General features: G+C 41.0%; 1 protein-coding gene across 2 annotated transcripts in view; it reads left to right on the forward strand.

The window, feature by feature from the left end:
* The window catches only part of OLFM2 (olfactomedin 2), a 522,305-nt gene that overhangs the window by 358,822 nt on the left and 142,188 nt on the right, over positions 1–21,295 (forward strand). For both annotated transcript variants that reach the window (XM_073622529.1, XM_073622530.1), the window contains exon 2: positions 11,541–11,690. In XM_073622529.1, the coding sequence (XP_073478630.1) occupies positions 11,541–11,690 (150 nt within the window). The remainder of the gene's footprint in view (positions 1–11,540; positions 11,691–21,295) is intronic.

Here is a 21,295-nt window from a genome sequence, read left to right on the forward strand (position 1 = left end):
AAAACTTTTTTTTTCAAAATTTTCGGTCTTTTTTTATTTGTTGCGCAAAAAATAAAAACCTCAGAGGTGATCAAATACCACCAAAAGAAAGCTCTATTTGTGAGAACATAGGTGGCACCGATGGGCACTCATAGGCGGCACTGATGGGCACTCGTAGGTGGCATGATTGGTACTTATGGGTGGCACTGATGGGTACTTATGGGTAAAAAATGTGTTTGTATGACCCTGCAATTGTCATTCAAATTGCAACAGTGCTGAAAGCTGAAAATTGGCCTGGGCGGGAAGGTGTCTAAGTGCCTGGTATTGAAGTGGTTAAAGATTAATTGGCTGATCCGTTGTAGTGGGAAAGTGGTCCACCTCAGTTTTATTTGTTTAGTTTGTATACAGTACATCTTGTAATGTTAACAATGTGAATCCATGCCTTCCATGTTACTAGCCCTAAGGCAGCCGTCTAAAAGGGGATTTCACTTACTGTGGAGATATTTTCTCTCATTCATCTCATTTGGGTTGTGTTTACAGAACAGTAAGTGAAGGATAAAACGGATAGGGCTTTTAATCATTGCCTCCTCAATTGAAAATCAAAACACTTTTTGGATTTTTGATATACTCTAAAGGATCCAAAGAACTCCTGCAGAACTCCTTCTATGGAAGATAAATAGAAAACTACAAAAATAAAATCAGTTTCATAAAGCAATTTAAGGTCTTGATGTATACTTCTGGGTGCATTGCATGAAGCATTTTTAGAAAATCTATTATCGGTATCCTAAAAACTAATTGAGACATTAATGAAGGATAAGGAGTTCTAACAGCCACCACGTGTTCCAGACAGTTGTTTTTAGAGCCAATGTTAAAACGTCCATCTTAAAGTCTAATTTCAGTGTCTATCCTCTTTGCCCCCATTCAGCTGCCACCCCCTTGGAGCACCCCACACTTTTTTCCAGGTATTTCCAGTCACATGTCATTATGGATCCCCTTCCTCCTCTTCTTCCTTTAGTGGCAGGTGGGTCCTGAACATTGCAGAGAGTGTGCAGAAGTGGCTAACTAAGCACCGGGTATTACATACTTTAATTTTGACACCACTAGCAGGCTTCAGGCTAGCGCGTACCCACACTCTCATAAGGAACTACAGCACAAACGGTTTTTACGACCATGTTACATACCCGACCCTTAAACTGTGGGGTGTCAGGTAAAGAAATCTTCCATAGTAACATTGCCTTCTGGGCTGGGCCTTCTCCTTCCCACATATTCTTGCCCTTTCCTGGCTGAACCAGTCCAAGTCTTCCATTTTCTTGTTTTTTTTTACTGAAGCATAATTTGATATATTACAGTCTAATAAGCTCTTGGCAATATCCATTATAGAACCAGGGTATCCAACTTCTGCCCACTATTAGGGTATTCTTGACTGAATCTTTAATCTACCTAAAGGTAGCACACTAGGGAGAAGGATTCTACGGCATCCTCCAGCTGGGAAAGTGTGTTGTCTGGAACTGGTAGATCTGGCAGAAGGCCCAGCAATCCCCTGGGAGCAATAATTAAGTACACTGTGCTCCTTTGCCTTCAAGGCACCACTCTCTTGTCTCCCAGCTTTAGCCACCACTGTGTATATACCAAGCTACAGAGATAAAAGCTAGACTTATTGCGGGCAAACAGGGAGCTGTGACTTGCCCACAGTAATTTAAGTAGTAGATAAAACCTCCAGTTTCCTACCTGACACCTCCTTTACAAATGGCGCAACATAATGGCATGGTGCCACTCTCTTCAGCATTCCCCTGTGGTTGGCTTGATCATGTACCCCCAGTAGCCAAGTCCTTGATTCCTTGATGCTTTGGGCCCTTAGGAAATGTAATAAATAATGCAGGTCATCGCTAACCAGAAAACTAGAAACATCTAGCTGTGGAGAATAAGCATGGCAATGAGCAGCTCCTTATTGAAGGTGAATATTACATTAATCGCTCCTTTTTAATTTTGACTTAAAATATATGTATTTTTTAAACTGGTATATTGCATTGCTTGGGACCATTAATTCCTTGTGTGATTTATACCCAACCATAAAGGATACATATGGCACTGGTGGAATATTGGAAAGGATTGGTGGTATAGGTCCAATGCCTGACTTAGAACCTCTGGGGGAGAATTTGCTCTTGCAGTGTCCGAAACTTACGAAGACTGTGTAGAAAACCTCTTTATGTGTGGATATAAATTGTATACATTATATAAATAAATAATGAATGCTTCTGTTATAATTATAACCACTAAACTATTACAGTTTTCTATCCTGTAAGAACTTATAGAACGTCTGTTAAAAACTAGCAACTAACCCAAAAAAGAATCCCACCACTGGCTACTTTTGTAGTTCTTGTCAGCGTGATTTTTTTTTTTTTCATTGAGCTCCCTCTGGTTTTCCAATCCTGCTAATGGATGTGGGGGACAGAATATTGCGTGCTCAGCGGCTTTCTCTCTGCACGGAGCACAGGCTGTGGCTGTTTGAAAGATGGATCTCTAGAAATTTCTCAGTTGGTTGGGTTACAACTAAAGACAACCGTGTAAATTAGGCTCAGGTTTTTTTTTACATGAGCTTTACAGGTTGGATGGTATTAGGGCCTCACTCCGTGATTGCACAATGCCTGTAAAAGACAACATGGCTTAGGAATTTTGAAATTGCCTGTAATTGTAATTTTCCTCCTGTATTTGTGTTATAGTACTAATGAGTCTCCTCCAATATATAATTACAAGATTTCTCTTAGCTCTTTTTCCTATCTTTTCTGAATGTAACATTTCCAAGTTCCATGCTTGCTTACATTTCAATTTTGTATGCGCTGTGTACAGTGGACTCCGGGGAAAACATTTGGTTAAATTAACAAGTCGATATACAGTATGTCTACTCTCTGGCTGGCAGGAACCTACATTTTTGTCTCTGGCTTGCCTAATGGAAGCTTGAGAGAAGGAGAAATGGAATCTTTGATCTCTGGTGTAATAACATTCAAGCGTGTCCAATTTTCCAATACATGCCGTCTAAAAATTGCATTGTTCGTCTGGGATTTAAATATTGATATTTATTTCCATAAAGTATTATGTATTTACAGTTAAGGAGAACCTTTAAAGTCTCAATGTACCGGACCAATGTTTTATCTGAAAGCGAAACATAATGACTAGGGTGCAAAAACTTAGAAAGGATTAAGGAAGCAAGAAGAGAGATGAAATAGGTTAGGTCTTATCTCTGGAGAAAAGGCTCTGTAGTTGTGTGACCAGAAGGAGAAGTTTTGTTAGTGGTGGGACCTGAGCAGGAAGGTTTTTGCAAGAGTTGTGAATTCTGGAAAAGGGGGCACACCCCAGTGGCATGGAGACCCTCATGATGGTTACCATCTTAATCTCAGTTTGAAAGTGTAGGCCAAGCATCCCACCTAGTACTGCAGTCCAGAGGCCAGGTTCATGTTGGTATCAACTCCTGCCATCCTTTACTCTACTACCTTCTCATCTGAGGCTTTTTTGGCCCCTGCACGCTTCCCAGCTATTTCACACATAGCTACTTTTACTTTTACATTTGCCACTCTGCTGTCAGTCATTAGACCAGGTTATACCTGTTAGAAAGTTAGGTGGAAAGGAGTGTGCCCGATGTCCAATAATATGCAAAGGTTTGATGTACTTGTTTCTATTTTCAATAACCCCCTTCTAACTCACCTTTCAACTTGCATAGTAGTGGAATCTGGGTGCTTCTTTCCACCTACCTTTCTAAGTCCACATGAGGGAACAACCATAAGGCTGTACCATAAGGCAGCAGCCCAAGCCCCAAGAGGGTTCACTGCCACCATCCACAAATTGGGCACAGAGTACTGGAAAGGACTTCTTCTAACTCACCCACTCTATCCCCCACCCATGACCAGTGACTGATCGAATCAGTCCAGCGTGGTCTCCAGGCTTACAAGTTACCAATATTATTGAGTGACAGTATAGTGAGACAACATTTGAAAATGCCAACAAGATCAAGTCAGGGAAAGGAATAAGGAAACTGTAGCAGCGAGTCACAGCAACCTTTAGGTATTGATTAGTACATAGTAAGACGTGGATGTACTGTAGGTTTGAAGGGTATACTGCATCTATGACTTTGTTTAATGTGATCCATGAACCATAGAACTTTGAGAACCAATGCTTTAAAGAGAACTAGTAAAAATCAGGCTTTTGCAAATATCTTCAGTGTAAAATTTTTGTAACTGGGCATGCTCTGCTATAATAGATTAATATTGGCTTCTTAGGTATACTGCCCTGTCAGCTACTTGACTTCATGCTGAAAACATACCCCTCTTTAACTCTAAGTGCTAAAAGTCAGTGTTGGACAGAGTGGGTAAGGTACAGTGCCTTGAAAATGTATTCATACCCCTTGAAATGTTCCACATTTTGTCATGTTACAACCAAAAACGTAAATGTATTTTATTGGGATTTTATGTGATATACCAATACAAAGTGGCACATAATTGTGTAGTGGAAGGAAAATGATAAATGGTTTTGAAATTTTTTTTACAAATACATACGTGGAAAGTGTAGCCTGCATTTGTATTCAGTCCCCTTTACTCTGATACCCCTAACTAAAATCTAGTGGAACCAATTTCCTTCAGAAGTCACCTAATTAGTAAATAGAGTCCATCTGTATGTAATTTAATCTCAGTATAAATACAGCTGTTCTGTGAAGCCTTCAGAGGTTTGTTAGAGAACCTTAGTGAACAAATAGCATCATGAAGTCCAAGAAACACACCAGACAGGTCAGGGATAAAGTTGTGGAGAAGTTTAAAGCAGAGTTAGGTTATAAAAAAATATCTCAAGCTTTGAACATCTCAGGGAGCACTGTTCAATCCAACATCCAAAAATGGAAAGAGTATGGCACAACTGCAAACCTACCAAGACATGGCCATCCACCTAAACTGACAGGCCGGGCAAGGAGAGCATTAATCAGAGAAGCAGCCAAGAGGCCCATGGTAACTCTGGAGGCGCTGCAGCTCAGGTGGGAAAATCTGTCCACAGGACAACTATTAGTCATGCACTCCACAAATCTGGCCTTTATGCAAGAGTGGCAAGAAGAAAGCCATAAGAAGTCCCATTTGCAGTTTTCAAGAAGCCATGTGGGGGACACAGCAAACATGTGGAAGAAGGTGCTCTAATCAGATGAGACCAAAATTGAACTTTTTGGCCTAAAAGCAAAACGCTATGTGTGGCAGGAAAACTGACACTGCACATCACCCTGAACACACCATCCCCACCGTGAAACATGGTGGTGGCAGCATCATGTTGTGAGGATGCTTCTCTTTAGCAGGGACTGGAGAGCTGGTCAGAGTTGATGCTAAGATGGACGGGGCCAAATACAGGGCAATCTTAGAACAAAAACCTGTTAGAGTCTGCAAAAGATGTGAAACTGGGGCGGAGGTTCACCTTCCAGCAGGACAAAGACCCTAAACATACAGCCAGGGTTACAATGGAAAGGTTTAGATCAAAGCATATTTATGTGTTAGAATGGCCCAGACCTAAATCTATTTGAGAATCTGTGACAAGACTTGAAAATTGCTGTTAATAGACGTTCCCCGTCCAATCTGACAGAGCTTGTGCTATTTTGCAAAGAATGGGCAAAAATGTCACTCTCTAGACGTGCAAATCTGGTAGAGTCACACCCAAAAAAGACTTGCAGCTGTAATTGCAGCGAAAGGTGGTTCTACAAAGTATTGACCACTTTTTTCACATATTTATTTGTAAAAAAATTTGTAAAAAACCATTTATCATTTTCCTTCCACTTCACAATTATGTGCCACTTTGTGTTGGTCTATCACATAAAATCCCAATAGAAGACATTTATGTTTTTGGAGGTAACATGACAAAATTTTAAGGGGTATGAATACTTTTTCAAGGCACTGTAAATTAGGGGTAAATATACATACTTTTCATCGGTAAGCCTGCACAGTTATATTTACTTTAGACAAAAAGTCAGATTGCTGAGCTCAACTGTAGCTGGTATGGCCATGTGATGTGTTAAAGGGAAGATAAAAATTCAGATTGACACTTCCCCCCCTCCAACTGAAATCATGTGACTCAGTGCCTAGGCCTTGGTAGTTTGACCAATACAGATGGAACCTGAATGTGCATTTTCTCCAAGTATTTCAGAGCTTTTATGTATAATCTAAGTTTATTGAAAATTTAATAGCAGTACAAAAATACCACAAATGGAAAAACAAAAATATAAAGAAAATCAAACACAAAATAAACCAAATAAATAAACACACAGTTGTAATGTATGACAAAGATACGTGCATCCCAGTAAAAAAAAGGCACAGGATAAGAGAGAAATAGAAAACAAGCAGTGGGACTAGACCCAATATAAAGTATAAGTCGTGACCTGGCTTTATACTTTATGTACATGTTAGTAGAAGTCCAAGAAAAAAATTGTGGTACCGAGGATATTGCACAACATAAGTGATGTAACCATATGGATGCTGGGTGCATGGGCAGACATGGATCAGCAGACATGAGGTCCCACTCAACACCTCACAGTTGAGTAAATTCTAACTTGAAAAGGAACTGACTTGAAAACTAATTTGAAAGAAAAAAATAAAAAATAAAAAAAGGGGGAGAGGGAGGGAGATAGGAAGGATACATCCCAGAGGGGACACCCAGGCAAGACTCCACACAACAAAGAGCAGGCAACCAGGCATACCATTGCCCTGATAACAGGTCTCGGATTTTAGCGGACTCTCTGTACACATTCCAAGAGAGCCATGTTTGATGATATTGTTCACATGTACCCAATTCTTGTGCCAGAAATGATGCCATGCTTTTGATATGGTCTATCTCCGTAACCCACTCAAGGAGGGAGGGGACAAGGGTCGTAATGAGTAAGTACAGGAGTGTGAAACGTGTCAGCTGATCTGTTGTGGGCTATGTGCATGTCTTCATGTAACTTTTTAATGGATATCTATTGAAGGAAGACTTTTATTCTTGGATGTGCCGCATTTTTCTCTTTTGACATGAGTTGACCGCCAGTGTGGTGGGAAAACCGACCTAGTCACAGTTAAACAGTATCTAAGAAGATCTTTTTAACATGTTTGAAGCATCTGGTTAGTGTAGAGAGTAGGGCCACCTGGGATGTGTTGGGAGCAGTCGTGTGGTCGTAATGGTGGAGTAAATTCATAGAATTAGGTCCCAAAAGTTAGGGATAAGAAGAGGCAGTTTACAGAAGATAGTTATTCTTCTGTGCAGTTCCCCGGAAGTGACAAGGACACTGCATTTCTTGCAAGATCAACAGGTATTTTATGTTTTTGCTGAAAATGTATTTAGCTTGAAAAAAAAAAGAAAACAAATGCATCCACCACATCTAAGAACTGTAACCTGCAATATATTTAATTTTTGTATTTATCTTTTAAGATTTGAGTATAATCCACGTTAACCTGAACAGTGACAGACTTGAGAAAAGCATTGTCGCTTTACGGAATTAGTGCATGTCCAAGCATTTTTTCTTGGTGACTGCTTCCCTTCAAGGCCACTACTGGCTGTGCAATCAACTTATAGTTTACTGTAAGTGGAACAGTTAAGAGATTATATTTGGTTGCTCTGCTTACAGCACTTTACATATTTTTCTTGCTCTCTGCACTGCCCGCAGGTCTATATAGCACTGTGCAGTGAACTCAGAATGATCTATAGAGCAATCCATGAAAGTTTGCAAAAATGTGGTGTTAGCCTAAAGATCTGCACACATATGCTTTCTCAATCAGGAAAATTCGTAGGTCGATGAAAAAGAATAAGATTTATTAAAATCATTTATGCGACCCCTTTAAAGTAAATGCCCTAAGCCTATGCCTCATTTGCTTGTATGTTAAATAGCTCATTGTGCGTTTTAAGATAAAGTCCCTTTCTTACACCGACTCCTCTTCCAGCACAAAAGCATTTTGGCTGCCTGCCACTGTGATTGCCCTTACTGCTCTAATAGAGTCATAGCTGAACCAAGAGTGACACATTTAATGGCTGAGCCCCATTGCGCTGCAAACGACCTAATAGCGGCGCCGTTTAATGGGTGAGCCCTGCGGTGGGGTAGAGTGGCCTAATGACAGTGACATGTTAAATGTCTTAAAGGCGCCATCCATCTAAACTGTACTAAAAACCTAATAAACTGATGCTTTTAATGAGTGTAAGGCATCTCTTGGACAAGTATAACTTACAGTCATGTCACTGATATTATCCACAATGAAAAATAACCACATGAAAAGCTGCAGGACATGTTATCGACCAATCAAGGACAACATCACAGCAATCTGCACAATGGGGAGGGTTAAGGGTCAGATCGGCTTTCCCGGGGTCAGCGACCTCATCAGTGAGAAGTCAGATTGACTTACAATGGACTGATGCATAGTGACAATATTAAATGATGCAATTGTTTTCTATGAGGTTGTTTTTTTATATGCATTTGGCTGTTAATGGAATATTTTTATAGGCTGGAATTACTGGCATGTGTGTGTTTTATGAGGAGTAGGATCAAGTAGGAAAATAAAAGACAGTTAACTATGAGCTATTTAGAGAAATCATTATGTTTTACAGGGAATAGTCTTTTCCTGTTCAAAATGATCTAGCTGTTACTTGTCATGAAAGGCCTCATCATTTATCAGAGTAGGACCAGTGACATCACAATGGAGTGGTTTACTAATTTACTAGAAAGCCGTGGAGGCATGAAAAACATTGTAGCTCATTTACAAAAAATGACCTTAAAGGAAAGTGACATAGCAGTCCACCAGATTGAGATTTTTAATGATTTCTTAAAAAAAGAGAAAAAATATTGATCTAATAAAATTTGGGAGGGTCGACCAATATAATATAATATAGTTGATCTGCTGCCATGTTCTCTGGTGCTGCATGCTTAGTATTATCAATTTGCTGATCATCAGGCCTGGAATAAAATGTCGTAGGTTTAGGTGTAAAACCTGCCTGACTGAGTTTAGTATGGTGAATTAGGCAGGTAAAGGGTTAAAGAAAAAAAGGATGACGTTGTAAGTAGGTGGTTTGGGGTGGCATCTGCTATACCTTCCCCTTTTTTTACTTTTGAATAAACAATGCGGTCTTGTGAATTTTGCTTACCGCTACTCTACAGGGAGCCTAGTATAGGACTTATGTATCCCATACCATGAGTTCTGGATGCCATCTTGGGAAAGCCTATGTTTCATTTAGACACAAAGTTCTTGTATGTTTTTGGCAGTCATTTTGAGGTACAGAAGTGTTATAGCATGTAGAGATGTTTTAGGTAAGGACTAGACCCTGTGTAGCACTACCCTGACACCCAAAAGGCAGGATAGCACCTCCAGAGGCAAGGGATGCCTAGCATTTCACCCCAGGGCCGAGTCCATGGCTAAAATAGAAGGACAGAGAAATGATATTGGGCTCCAGTCACTTTTGTCTTTTTAAATTTTATTGCAAAATTGTTAAGGAGGTGAGGGTTAGGGGTCCCACATACAATAGCAGATCACTTACAAACTCTCCATATCCAGATCAATGTCCATCTTCACAGTCTCAGAATCTTTAAGTCGACCTTGCAACACTGTAAGCATGTTCCCAAATTTCAGTGCTTCCTCCAAGTGAGTCACCAGGCTCTTCCTGGAGAGACCAGACTTCTTCCTCTCTCTCTCCAGTAAGGGGTCACCCCTGGGTCTCCTCCTTGGCATAGCTTTCTCCAGACCAGGCAGGACAGCTTCAGGACCAATATATGACACGTTAAGCTCCAAAACAGGCTATTGGGCCTAACAACAAAGCTCCATCCAGCAGCACTTCCTCAGTTCGCAGTCTGAAGAAAAAGAGCGAGCACATAGCCTGTCCCAAATATTTATATCCTTCCCCCAGAATTCACCAGTGGCATAAACCTCCTACTGGATTGGCTCTAGTTAATATAAATATTCATAACTTTTTTTTTTTCATAATATGACCAGTGATATCAGTGACATCTACTGGTGACAGTGAGAAATCGCAAGCCAATGTAAGCTTAGGGAAAAACCAGGTGAAAAACTATACAATCAGTTTGAGCTAACTACAGCCCAGTCAAAAAATAAATTGACATAGTAACCTCAGTTTAGGACAAAAAGGCTACACATGTGCAGTGAGGGAAAATTAGGACTCATCCCTTGGCCAGAAGAGTGAAGGATCCTAGGTCAGATAGCCCTGTATATGGGGCAGAGTGTCTGTTGCAGGAATCTCTGGTGCCCAGAAAACCTATAGTGGACCTGTGAACAGTGAAAAGAGAAGCACAGTGCCTGTATGAAATGAGAGCTTAATGGTAGCAGCCTCTGGTAATTCCTGTTGCTGTCTAGGAAATGAAAATCAGTGTACTGAAACTGTTGGACTAGAATTGTTATTGCTATCTTTGTGCCTTAAAAGACCGTATATCTCAGTCTATTGGATAAAGTAACATTATATAAAAGACTGTCTCCATGTTTTTGTGGCTCACCCATTCTCTGCTGTTAGTACTGACTACAAGTTGGTGTTACATAGTTACATAGTAGGTGAGGTCGAAAAAAGACACAAGTCCATCAAGCCCAACCTATGCGTGTGATTCTATGTCAGTATTACATTGTATATCCCTGTATGTTGTGGTCATTCAGGTGCTTATCTAAAAGTTTCTTGAAACTATCGATGCCCCCCCGCTGAGACCACTGCCTGTGGAAGGGAATTCCACATCCTTGTCCCTCTTACAGTAAAGAACCCTCTACGTAGTTTAAAGTTAAACCTCTTTTTTTCTAATTTTAATGAGTGGCCATGTGTCTTGTTAAACTCCCTTCTGCAAAAAAGTTTTATCCCTATTGTGGGGTCACCAGTATGGTATTTGTAAATTGAAATCATATCCCCTCTCAAGCTCAAGTCTCTTCTCCAGAGAGAATAAGTTTAGTGCTCGCAACCTTTCCTCATAACTAATATCCTCCAGACCCTTTATTAGCTTTGTTGCCTTTCTATGTACTCACTCCATTTCCAGTACATCCTTCCTGAGGACTGGTGCCCAGAACTGGACAGCATACTCTAGGTGCGGCCAGACCAGAGTCTTGTAGAGCGGGAGAATTATTGTTTTATCTCTGGAATTAATCCCCTTTTTAATGCATGCCAATATTCAGTTTGCTTTGTTAGCAGGGTGATGGCACATACCCCCCCGACAAGGACACACACAGAAATAAAAACTCAAGAGAGGCTCTAACTCTTCCCTGCTTTATACAAAAGTTGGAGTAGGGCTTTACAGTATCAAATTGGTTGATACCCTTATTTTTCATCTAGCAGTCTTTGTAAATAAGATTTGCTAACCGCCTTCATCATTGGAATTTGAATTCTGCGTAATGAACATAAAATCTTGTTTGTACCAGGCAAAGATCTGTAGCCCATACCTGCCCATTATAATACTCATGTCCAATCTGACATCATTATAAGAAATCTGGCTGTGATGGGTTACAGCATGTTTCATTTTACTGGCTATCTTTCTATTGCCTTGTTTAGGATACTTGACTTGTTACTTGTATTCACAATTACTTTTTCTATTGTGTTGGCAGACACTGTTCCCCAGCCCCGAAGATGGGTGGCAAATTTACACATCAGCGCAAGCCCCGGATGGTAAATGTATCTGCACAGTGGTGGCCCCTGCTCAGACCTCCTGCTCCAGAGACCCCCGGAGTCGGCAGCTTAGACAGCTGATGGAAAAGGTAAGCATGCATGAACTGAGGAATAATAGTGTCAGTGAAGGAAAGGTTGAAATGTGCGAGGGATGCAGAGATTTGGTGGTCTCATTTAATATTCATGAGAACATACTTTACAGAATTACTGATGGGCTTATACAGTAATGGCAGTGATCATGTACAAAGTGCACCAACTCAGAGCTGGACTAATCCCAAGAGCTGGATAACCTAAATCATTTCAGGTACACTTTATAACTTGTTCTATACCTATATGGAGTATGGTTCTCAACCACTTAAAGTGGAACTTCACCTAAAATCCAAAGTTATTCTCATCCTCCTCCTCCTTCCATCCTCTGTCATTAAAGTAAATGTTTTTTTTTTTTCTGAGAGCACGTACCTATTTCTGGCAGGTACCTGAACCCACTTCCACTCTGCTTGCCTAGATGCCCCCCCTCTCCCTGCCTGTAACCTCTATGGATCGATCATAAGGACCCAGGAGGCTGTGGGACCATTCAGAAAGTGCAGCACATCTTGTCCATGCACAGTTGGGAGTTGGCTGTGAGCCAGCCGGAAGACAGAGCCGACTTCCCACACTCAAGATGGTGGCGCTGGGGACCCGAAGACCAGTGAAGAACCCACCTGAACTCAAAATTAAAGATTTGCCATTTTATAGGTGACATCTAAAAAGGTGAATTGCACCTAAAGCTGGCCATACATTGTTATTTTTTTTCACACTCAGCCAGTGGGCTGAACAAAAAAAAATTAACAAATTACCCCATCCGCAAAAAAAATTAGATGGAGGTATCCTCCTTACTGGTACATATTATTCTGACAGCTGCACCCACCAACTACACTGATCAGCGGCTGCAGCTGTTGATCAAAAAAAAATTTTCAACATGTTCCTTCGACACTAGTGAACTAAAGAACAAAAATCACTCATGCACTACTTTTACCACAAAATAAATACCTAAATAAAGCAAGAACTGCTGCATACAAATGTGTTCCCACATCACTAAAGACAAAAAATATTTGAAACATAGCGGTACTGCTCTTGAAAAAAAATTGTAAATAAGAATCAGCGTTATACAATTCCCACAACATATGTGACAGTGTTCTAAATCAACCATCATAAATAATGAATAATGTAAAGTGAACGTTTAACACATAATGCTACATACAGAGCAATACTATATCAATGTTACCAGTGAATCTTAAAAATAATTGGATACATATAAATAATAAGAAATAAAAATAAACGTGCATAAAACATATAACAAAAGTCCCAGAACAAAAGTCCAACAAAGAATAAGTGATTCCAACGTAGTAGACTGTGTTAAAAAATGCCCCAGTAAAAAGACAGTGCTCCACCACCTTTCAGAGTGAACACTCAACTAAACAATATATGTAATATATGTAATATAGGTCACATGCACTTGAAGATATTCATGTGATCACTCCTCTATGTGAACATATTAATGATCCCCAAAAATAAACGTGTAAGTCATTTTAAGAGGTCATAAGCTGCTTGTCTATTTACAGCATATTTAAGTAGAAGGGGAAAATAATTTAAGATAGTGTAGTATTTATTTTATTTAAATTGATAAAATGCAAGAAAAACGCTCACAAGTAGTAGGAGAGTCAACCAGACTAGTGCTATACCACTCTTTTTGGCTTCAACCGGAAGTGACATCAATCGGCCCTATCCGACGTGTTTCGTCACTGGACACATGACTTCTTCAAGGGATTATGGCTGGAGTGGAGTGAAGAAGCAGCACCTGGGTAAAACCATGCTGGGATTTCTTCCACTGTGGTTATCAGACTACATAGACTCCCTGGTGGCCCCCTCTTTATTTATTTTTTTTCTTTCTCCCCTTTCTTATTTTACCTTATCTTCAGCATAGTATTCTCCAGTTTTCACCCCTTCCAGTTTTCTGCCTTAAAAAATATGATGGCCAAACAAGATTATACCAATGTGAGTACTGCAACCTCCATTGCTATCTGTTGTGAAGGGCATACCGGTAACAGACTTTGCATTTTCATGGTGCCCAACTACAGCTGGGCACTTGTAGGTTGCCAATCCCCCTTGCTTACTTGATGCCTGTGGTCTCTTTCTCAGTAACCCATATTGTTAATCAAATTGTTTCATGATACTCTTTTGTAATCTAGCTTGGGCCCATAAATAAATAATTCAAAGTAAACAATCAGGACCAATCCACATTTACTTTATTGACCTCAGTCTACAAAAAGTGTATTCAGTGGCCTGAATTTCCAATGCAATATGGAGAAAATACTAGCTAAAAAAAAAAAAACCTACACTTACACAACTTTCTGACCTCAGGGTCCCCATTGCTGTCCCACCCCAAATGTTCAGTAACCAAATGCTGATTCGTCCAATTGACTACCGTGGTACTTCCTGACCTTGACCCATTCAGAGGTCATACCCAACCCCACTCTGCACTTGCCCTCCCTCCTCTCCTTCCACCCTCTCCCTCCTCTAGTTCCTTACCCCCTTCCCTCCTTTGCATAGTCTCTCCCCCCTCTTTTTCCAAATCTTTTTCCCATTCCACACGTCTTCTCTACATGGTTCTTTGATAAACTCACAAGCTGTTTGTTTCTTTGTTAAATCACTGTACAGGCCGTGCTTGGCCACCTTAGTTATGTTACTGTAATTACAGAATAAATATTACTGTCTAGACCTTACGTTTCTATACCCCATGTGTTTGACTCTTTGTATTGCTTGAAATTTCAATAAAGACTTTCAATGGACACTTCAACGTGTTACATTTCATAAGCTACAGAATACTTTTTTTTAATTTTTTTTTTACATTGGACTAACTGCTTTTTGCACTGCCTTTCCTCTGCCCTGCCAGACAATACAGCCAGTTTGGTCACCTGACTTCTTTCTATTGAAGTCATGCATTAGTCGTGATTAGACAGTGAAAGAAGAAATAGAAGACTGATGGGCTCATCTCTTTCTGTCACTCTGCTCTCATATCCTCATGTTCATTGTAAGCACTACAGCTCATATATTTGGCTTATTGTGTTTCTCCTTCCTCTCCCAGTTTGAGCTCTGATGTACAGGGACTGCAAGAGGCTGAAGCTAAGTCAAATACACTGCGTGTATTTAAAAATGCATTTAAAATCAAAGTATAGCCAAAGATTTGTTGGTTATACTTCTCTTCTAGGTCACAGGAGTGCACTCACTTTTGTTCTCCTGTGACCCAGAGTCAGCTTATAACAGACTGTTGCCCAATCACTGCTGACATAGCAGAACGGCTTCAGCCCCTGGAAGGATCCAGACAATATTGTCGAGATCCACCCAGCTGCCTGATTGACAGCTGGCTCTGCCTCTCAGCATGCTGTTTGCATAGCTCGAAGTGGCCACTAAGGAGTGGCCAGAATTGAATCCTGTCCTGCAAACAATAAGATGAAGGGCATACCTCCCAACTTTCTGAGATGGGAACAAGGGTCACTTATTAGCAAAAGTATGTAGGAATAGGACACACCCCCTGCCATGCCGCCATAAAGGAGAATTATACATAAAAAAAATAGTTAAACCCAAAAGTGCTTTTTTACCACTACTATTATTTTATATTGGCTTTTAAAATGTACAAATGCAGCAATTTAGAAATTGGGTGAAAGGTTTTGCACTGGGAAACACTTTTTGAAAGATAAAAAGTGCATTTTATATACAACTATATAGATAAGACTAAAACGAAGGAAAAATGAGGAAGAAAGAGGAACAGAGGGACTTTGTTCCAAATGAACTTGCACTTTAACTATAAAAGCAGATTTGCCAGAAATGGCTCTGTGATTGTGCTCAGAACAGGCCTTTTGTTTTCTACATAAAATAAGACTTCACAGTCATTCATTGTGCCTGAAAAATGACAGCAGAGCCTTTGTGCCTAGAACATTTCTTCCAAACCATTCTGCCCAGAACATGCCATTGGTGCCACCGTGCCCAGAACATGTCACTAAAGTATGTACATATGCCACCCATTATAGTGACTAGGCCTGGAATATGCTGTTAGTTTCTCTGCCCAGAACATTGGTAGCTTATTGCATCGAAAATGTGGCATTGCAAAATGATCATGCCTGAAGCATAGCATCACAATCACCGTACCCAAAGTATTAGGTGTTTCCAGAGTATTAGGTGTAGTCTGCTCAGAACTTACCAGTAGAGAAACATTTTTAAGGGAACATGTGAAACCGTTGCAGGAACTACTAATGTTATCCAACAAGCACTGCAACTGTGATAAAATCAGCTAAAGTTTACTTAGTTTACTTTAAAGTTGAACTCCTGGCAAATAATAGAAAACACCAATTAATGCAATTTACAACATGTGTTTGAAATGTAACTAGCAGAGATACAGTAATTATAGTAAAGTTCAGTAATAGTACAGTAATACAGTAATTCCCTGTATCGCAGCACTCAGGCTGAAAAGGGGCAGTTCTTGGGGCCAGTCGGGTGTGCTGCATTTGCATACTGTATGCTGACTGGAAGAGAGAGCAGAGAAATGATGTATTCAGTCTTTTGCTGCTCCTTCACTGTTCAATCACATGCTGGTCACCTAGCTGTTTTGCTAAGGTTCTGTTCACGCCTATGCAGGTGCAACAGTGTACATTGGGTTTAGGGTAGCCCATTATTTTCAATGCACCAAAGAAGTCCACCAAAAGCATGGCACTGTGTCGCCGTGCGTTTCGACGCATTATTTTGTATGTGAGTTTGCAAGGTGCGCTATGGTGCCCTTAAAGTGATTGTAAAGACTTGTTTTTTTTATTTTTTTTTAAAATAACAAACATGTTATACTTACCTCCTCTGTGCAGTTGGTTTTGCACAGAGTAGCCCGGAATCTCCTCTTCTCGGGTCCCTCTTTGCTGCTCCTAGCTCCTCCCTCAATTGAGTGCCCCTCAAGCCAGCAACTTGCTACAGGGGGCACCCAAGCCGAGTCAGAGCTCCATGTATCCATTAAGACACGGAGCCCCGACCTGGCCCAGCCTCCTCTCTCCCCTGATTGGCTGACTGACTTTGATTTACAGCCAGGGGACCCAATGGCGCCGCTGCTCTGTGTCAACCAATCAGGAGGAGTGTACTGGATGGCTGAGGGGACCATCGACATCATTGGAGAGAGAAGGAGCTAATTTAGGTAATTGAGGGGTTCTGGGGGGACTTCTACACACAGAAGGTTTTTTATCTTAATACATAGAATGCATTAAGATAAAAAACCTTCTGTCTTTACTGCTCCTTTAAGAATTTATGGCACCGACACGTATCTCCAAAAGGCATGTGCATTTCTTGTGCATTGCGGGAGCATGCACGATTTGGCACATGTTCCTGCATCCAGGGGTACCACTAGGTGAACTAGGCAGCTACCTAGGGCACAGTCACAGCCTAGGGGCATAGATAATGGGGGGTCAGGGGGGTCCAAACCCCCCAAAACATCCATGAATAGTGGAGGAACTAGGCTAGTGTAGCTGCAGGACTATCAGCTGAAGGGGCCGCACAGCCTGTTTTTCACAGCCACAATTTGTCTCCTACAAATTGAATAGAAAAGTAACATGCTGCCGGGGATCCTGGGTGATGTCAGAAGGGAGGGGCATATGAGGAAGTTTCAGCTACCCTTTGGCTGAGGAGGCAGTGGGGGGCGGTACAACCTGTAGCCTACAGGCTGTACCGCCTCCTTCTGCCTCCTCAGCCAATGGGTACACAAGTTCACTCTACATTACTGCAAGTAAATCCCACAGGCTTCTGTAGTGCAAGTGTGGGATTGAGCAAGTGGCAGTTCTGATGAGGGAGAAGCTTGCACTCAGGCTCCTGAACTATGCAGCGAAGATCCTCCAATGATTGAGGTGAGGGAGAAGAGAGCAAACAGATGTTTTGCCCAGGAAATACAGGGAGCTAAAGAACATGAATATTAGTGACATTGCAATGGCTGTACAATGGGTTCACACCAGCCAAAATTCTGACAAGCATCACTTTTCAGAGTGCAGTTAAGCGGCTACTGTTAGGTGTTCAGGAGGCAATCCTGTCACCATGTCTATGCCTGTTTTGCCAAATGGCAGTTTATAATGATTTTAATGCACCACAACCACAAGCCAAGTTTTGTTTTGTTTTGTTTTTTTTTGGGGGGGGGGTTGCAAGCAGCTTGTCTTGCCTAGTACACAAAATAGTCTAGCACTAGCCCTGCCTACATCACACAAATGTGAACTTAGCCTTTGAAATTTTCCTTATGCCGGCCATACACGGTTCGAATTTCGTAAGAATTTTCTTTCGAAAATCGTATGAAAGAATTTACGTATGAATTTCGCACCATTAGTGGGCTGCAACAACGGCCGATTTTTGTGCGGCAATCAAATTTTAGGAATCGGACATGTTGGAAATTTTTAGAAAAACGACCGATTTTCTAATCAATGATGGGAGAATCGTGCAAGAAATGTAATAAGAAAAGAAAATTTACGGAGAGAAAAGAAGATTCCCAGGCACGAAAATTCTTTTCTGTAGCAACATGCGGTGAAATTGAAGGCTTGGTCCGCTGAATTTCGAAAATCAATGATGGCACCATCGGATCACAAAAAAAACGAACATTCTGATTTTGAATAGAAAATTCCTTCGAAATTCGACCGTATATGGCCTGCATTACACTAGTGGATTTTTTGAATGAACATTTGTATGAACCCATATGAATCCGTATGAATTCTCATCAGTAGATTGATGATTTGTCGAACGGCATTCAAGAGTACTTAAAACAAGTAAATATAATATCACTTTTTATTTATTTACTAACGGTAGCAAAATGAGGATTTTGTGGAGCAACTTTAAAACTGCGGCTGTTCTGGGATGTTCCCGGTCTGCAGTGGTCAAGACCAACCAAAAGTGGTCCAGGGAAGGAAAACTGGTGCACCAGTGACAGGCTCACGGGTGGCCAAGGCTCATTGATGCACGTTGTGAGTGAAGGCTGGACCGTGTAGTCCAATCCAATAGAAGAGCTACTGTAGCTCAAATTGCTGAAAAAAATTAATGCTGGTTCCTATAGAAAGCTGTCGGAACACACAGTGCATCGCAGTTTGTTGCATATGGGGCTGCATAGCCGCAGACCAGTCAGAGCGCCCATGCACATGAGCATCAGCACTGGATCACAGAGCAATGGAAGAAGGTGGTCTGGTCTTATGAATAATGGTTTCTTTTACATCATGTGGAAGGCCAGGTGCATGTGCGTCACTTACCTGGGGAAGGGATGGCACCAGGATGTACTGTGGGTAAGACGGCTAGCCAACATAAGCTTCAAGGATCTTCTACTGATGGCTTTGTGCTAGATACCACAGCATACCTTAAGAAGCCTAGTGGCATCCATGCCTTAAGGGGTCAGGGATGTCTTGGTGGAAAAAGGGGGACCTATTCAATATTGGGTGGGTGGTCATAATGTTATCGCTGATTATTGTATATGCTCAGTGTGACCATGTAAAACAACATTCCGCCACAAATTTTTTTAAACCCACATCCTACATCCTCATGGCAGGTACTCATTATAACCGAAGCGGATGATGTTTTTATTGCCTAAAAATTGATTTACACTGCATTATTATACAGTACCACCGATAAATTACCAGGGTATAGAAATACTTGGTATAATTATACAGTGCTGCATGTTTATCATGGCGGGATGAAAATGTTTTCAGACAGTTATAATTGCCAGGTTGACATCTGTAATTCTGCTAATTAAGCCTTGCTAACAGATTTATTTAATGTGGGTTTAATGAATTCCCATTAGCCAGACCCCATGGAATGGCATAGACTATAAAGCAGACGATGCTTTGTTTTCTCCTTTTGTGACACGGAGTCCGGAGTCTGTTTATTGTCTGTTGGACTTGTGTGTGGGTGCAGTTCTCTATCTACAGATGTTGCAGATTACAAATATTAGATCTTCAGGGTAGCAGAAAGGACTGACTTCAAAAAGAATTTTGATGGAGTGTACAGGTTAGTTTGTTCCAAAGCTAGAGAACAAGGGTTCGCGTATAACCTATATCCCTTTGTATAAAACATGTGTCTTCACAAGCAAAGAGCGTTAAAGGAAAAGAAAAAAAAATCTCTACTATGTCTAGTACTAGGCAAATCCCAACAGCCTGGTAATCAATGTACCTAAAAAAAAGTATGGTGGGTATACATTTTTTTTTTAAAGTTGTCAATAGAATCCTTTGTTCTTTTTTCTCTAGAACTGAGCAAGTAATAACAAATTCTCGCTGCTGCCTTCGCATTCTGACCCACTATATTTTTGTTTGCCAAACTGCAAGTTATTAACCATTAGTTTATTTTTTAGTGGCATTTTCTTTACAATTTTTTTTTACAATGAGTTCTTTCTCGGAACAGTTCCAGTTCAGAACACCAGAAGCAATGTGGCTGGTATTACCAGGGCTGGAAGCATCACAATGCTTTGGGTCTTCTGCCACATTGATGCCAGGTCGTGTGCTACGTCAGTGGTCTCCAAACTGCAGCCCAGGGGCCGCATGTGGCCCTTTGCTTGCCTTTATTAGGCCGTGGAGCACTATTCCTTCATCTGACACCAATGATGGAACACCATTCCTCCTACTGTCACCAATGATGGGGCACTTTTCCTTCCACTGATACCAAGAATAGGGCATTGTTTACTCCCTCTGACACCCAGGCATTTTCTACTACCACAGACCACAGTCTGCCCGCCCCCCCCTCCTCCCTAAAGCCTAAAGGACAGTAAACCGGCCCTTTGTTTAGAAAGTTTGGAGACCTCTGAAGATGAGATAATGTAAAGGGTTCCCCACAGCTTGCTTGCCACTGTGGAGCCATCTGAACTGTACTTCTTCCCTCCACCCAGGTGAACAGGTAAAGATATCCTTTAGATACTTGTTGCAACCCCCTCCCATAACCCTTGTATTAATTCATTTTATAGACTATTCCAAAGAGCCCTTCTTGCTGTGTTTGGTATATGCCTTTTTTCATCTTCAAAAAAAACCCACTAATGGTTAAATTTGACAGAGCAAAACTGTCCTACGTTTTTACTCTGGGAGATTCCCCATGATCCATTTCCCAAGCTATCAATTTTAATTATTTTGTTTATTCAATAGAAAGGATTGTGAACACCAAAAAATAATCTGTAACCACAATGCTTGCTATTAAATTTGAGTACATGCGTGTGTGTGTTTTATAGATTATGGTTTGTGCTCTTCGTTGTAATTAATTATTACAATAAATTACGTCACCCCTGTAGTATTGAGCACTGGAGTGGGATTACATGGGGGGATTATATTAAAACAATATTGTGCATAAAGGTTCCCACAGAGTTATTGTTGGAAGAGAATACACATAGACCCTGCATGCAGAACAAGGAGCTGTAATGCACAGGAAAAAAAAAAGAAGTTGAGTCAGGACCGCCTCTGCAACAAACATAAGCAAAAAAAAAGTGGAGTTCTGATTTTTTTAAAATAACAAGCATGGTTTTGCACAGAGTAGCTCCTATCCTCGTCTTCTCGGGTCAGCCGCTGGTGCTCCTGGCTCCTCCCATCTGCTGATCGCCCCATAGCAAGCTGCTTGCTATGGGGGCACTCATGCAGGCTCACTCTCTGTGCCCATTGAAACAAACAGTGCTGCTTATCCCCACCCT

Source organism: Aquarana catesbeiana, linkage group LG03 (genome assembly GCF_042186555.1).
Source record: "Aquarana catesbeiana isolate 2022-GZ linkage group LG03, ASM4218655v1, whole genome shotgun sequence".
Taxonomy (NCBI): Eukaryota; Metazoa; Chordata; class Amphibia; order Anura; family Ranidae; genus Aquarana; species Aquarana catesbeiana.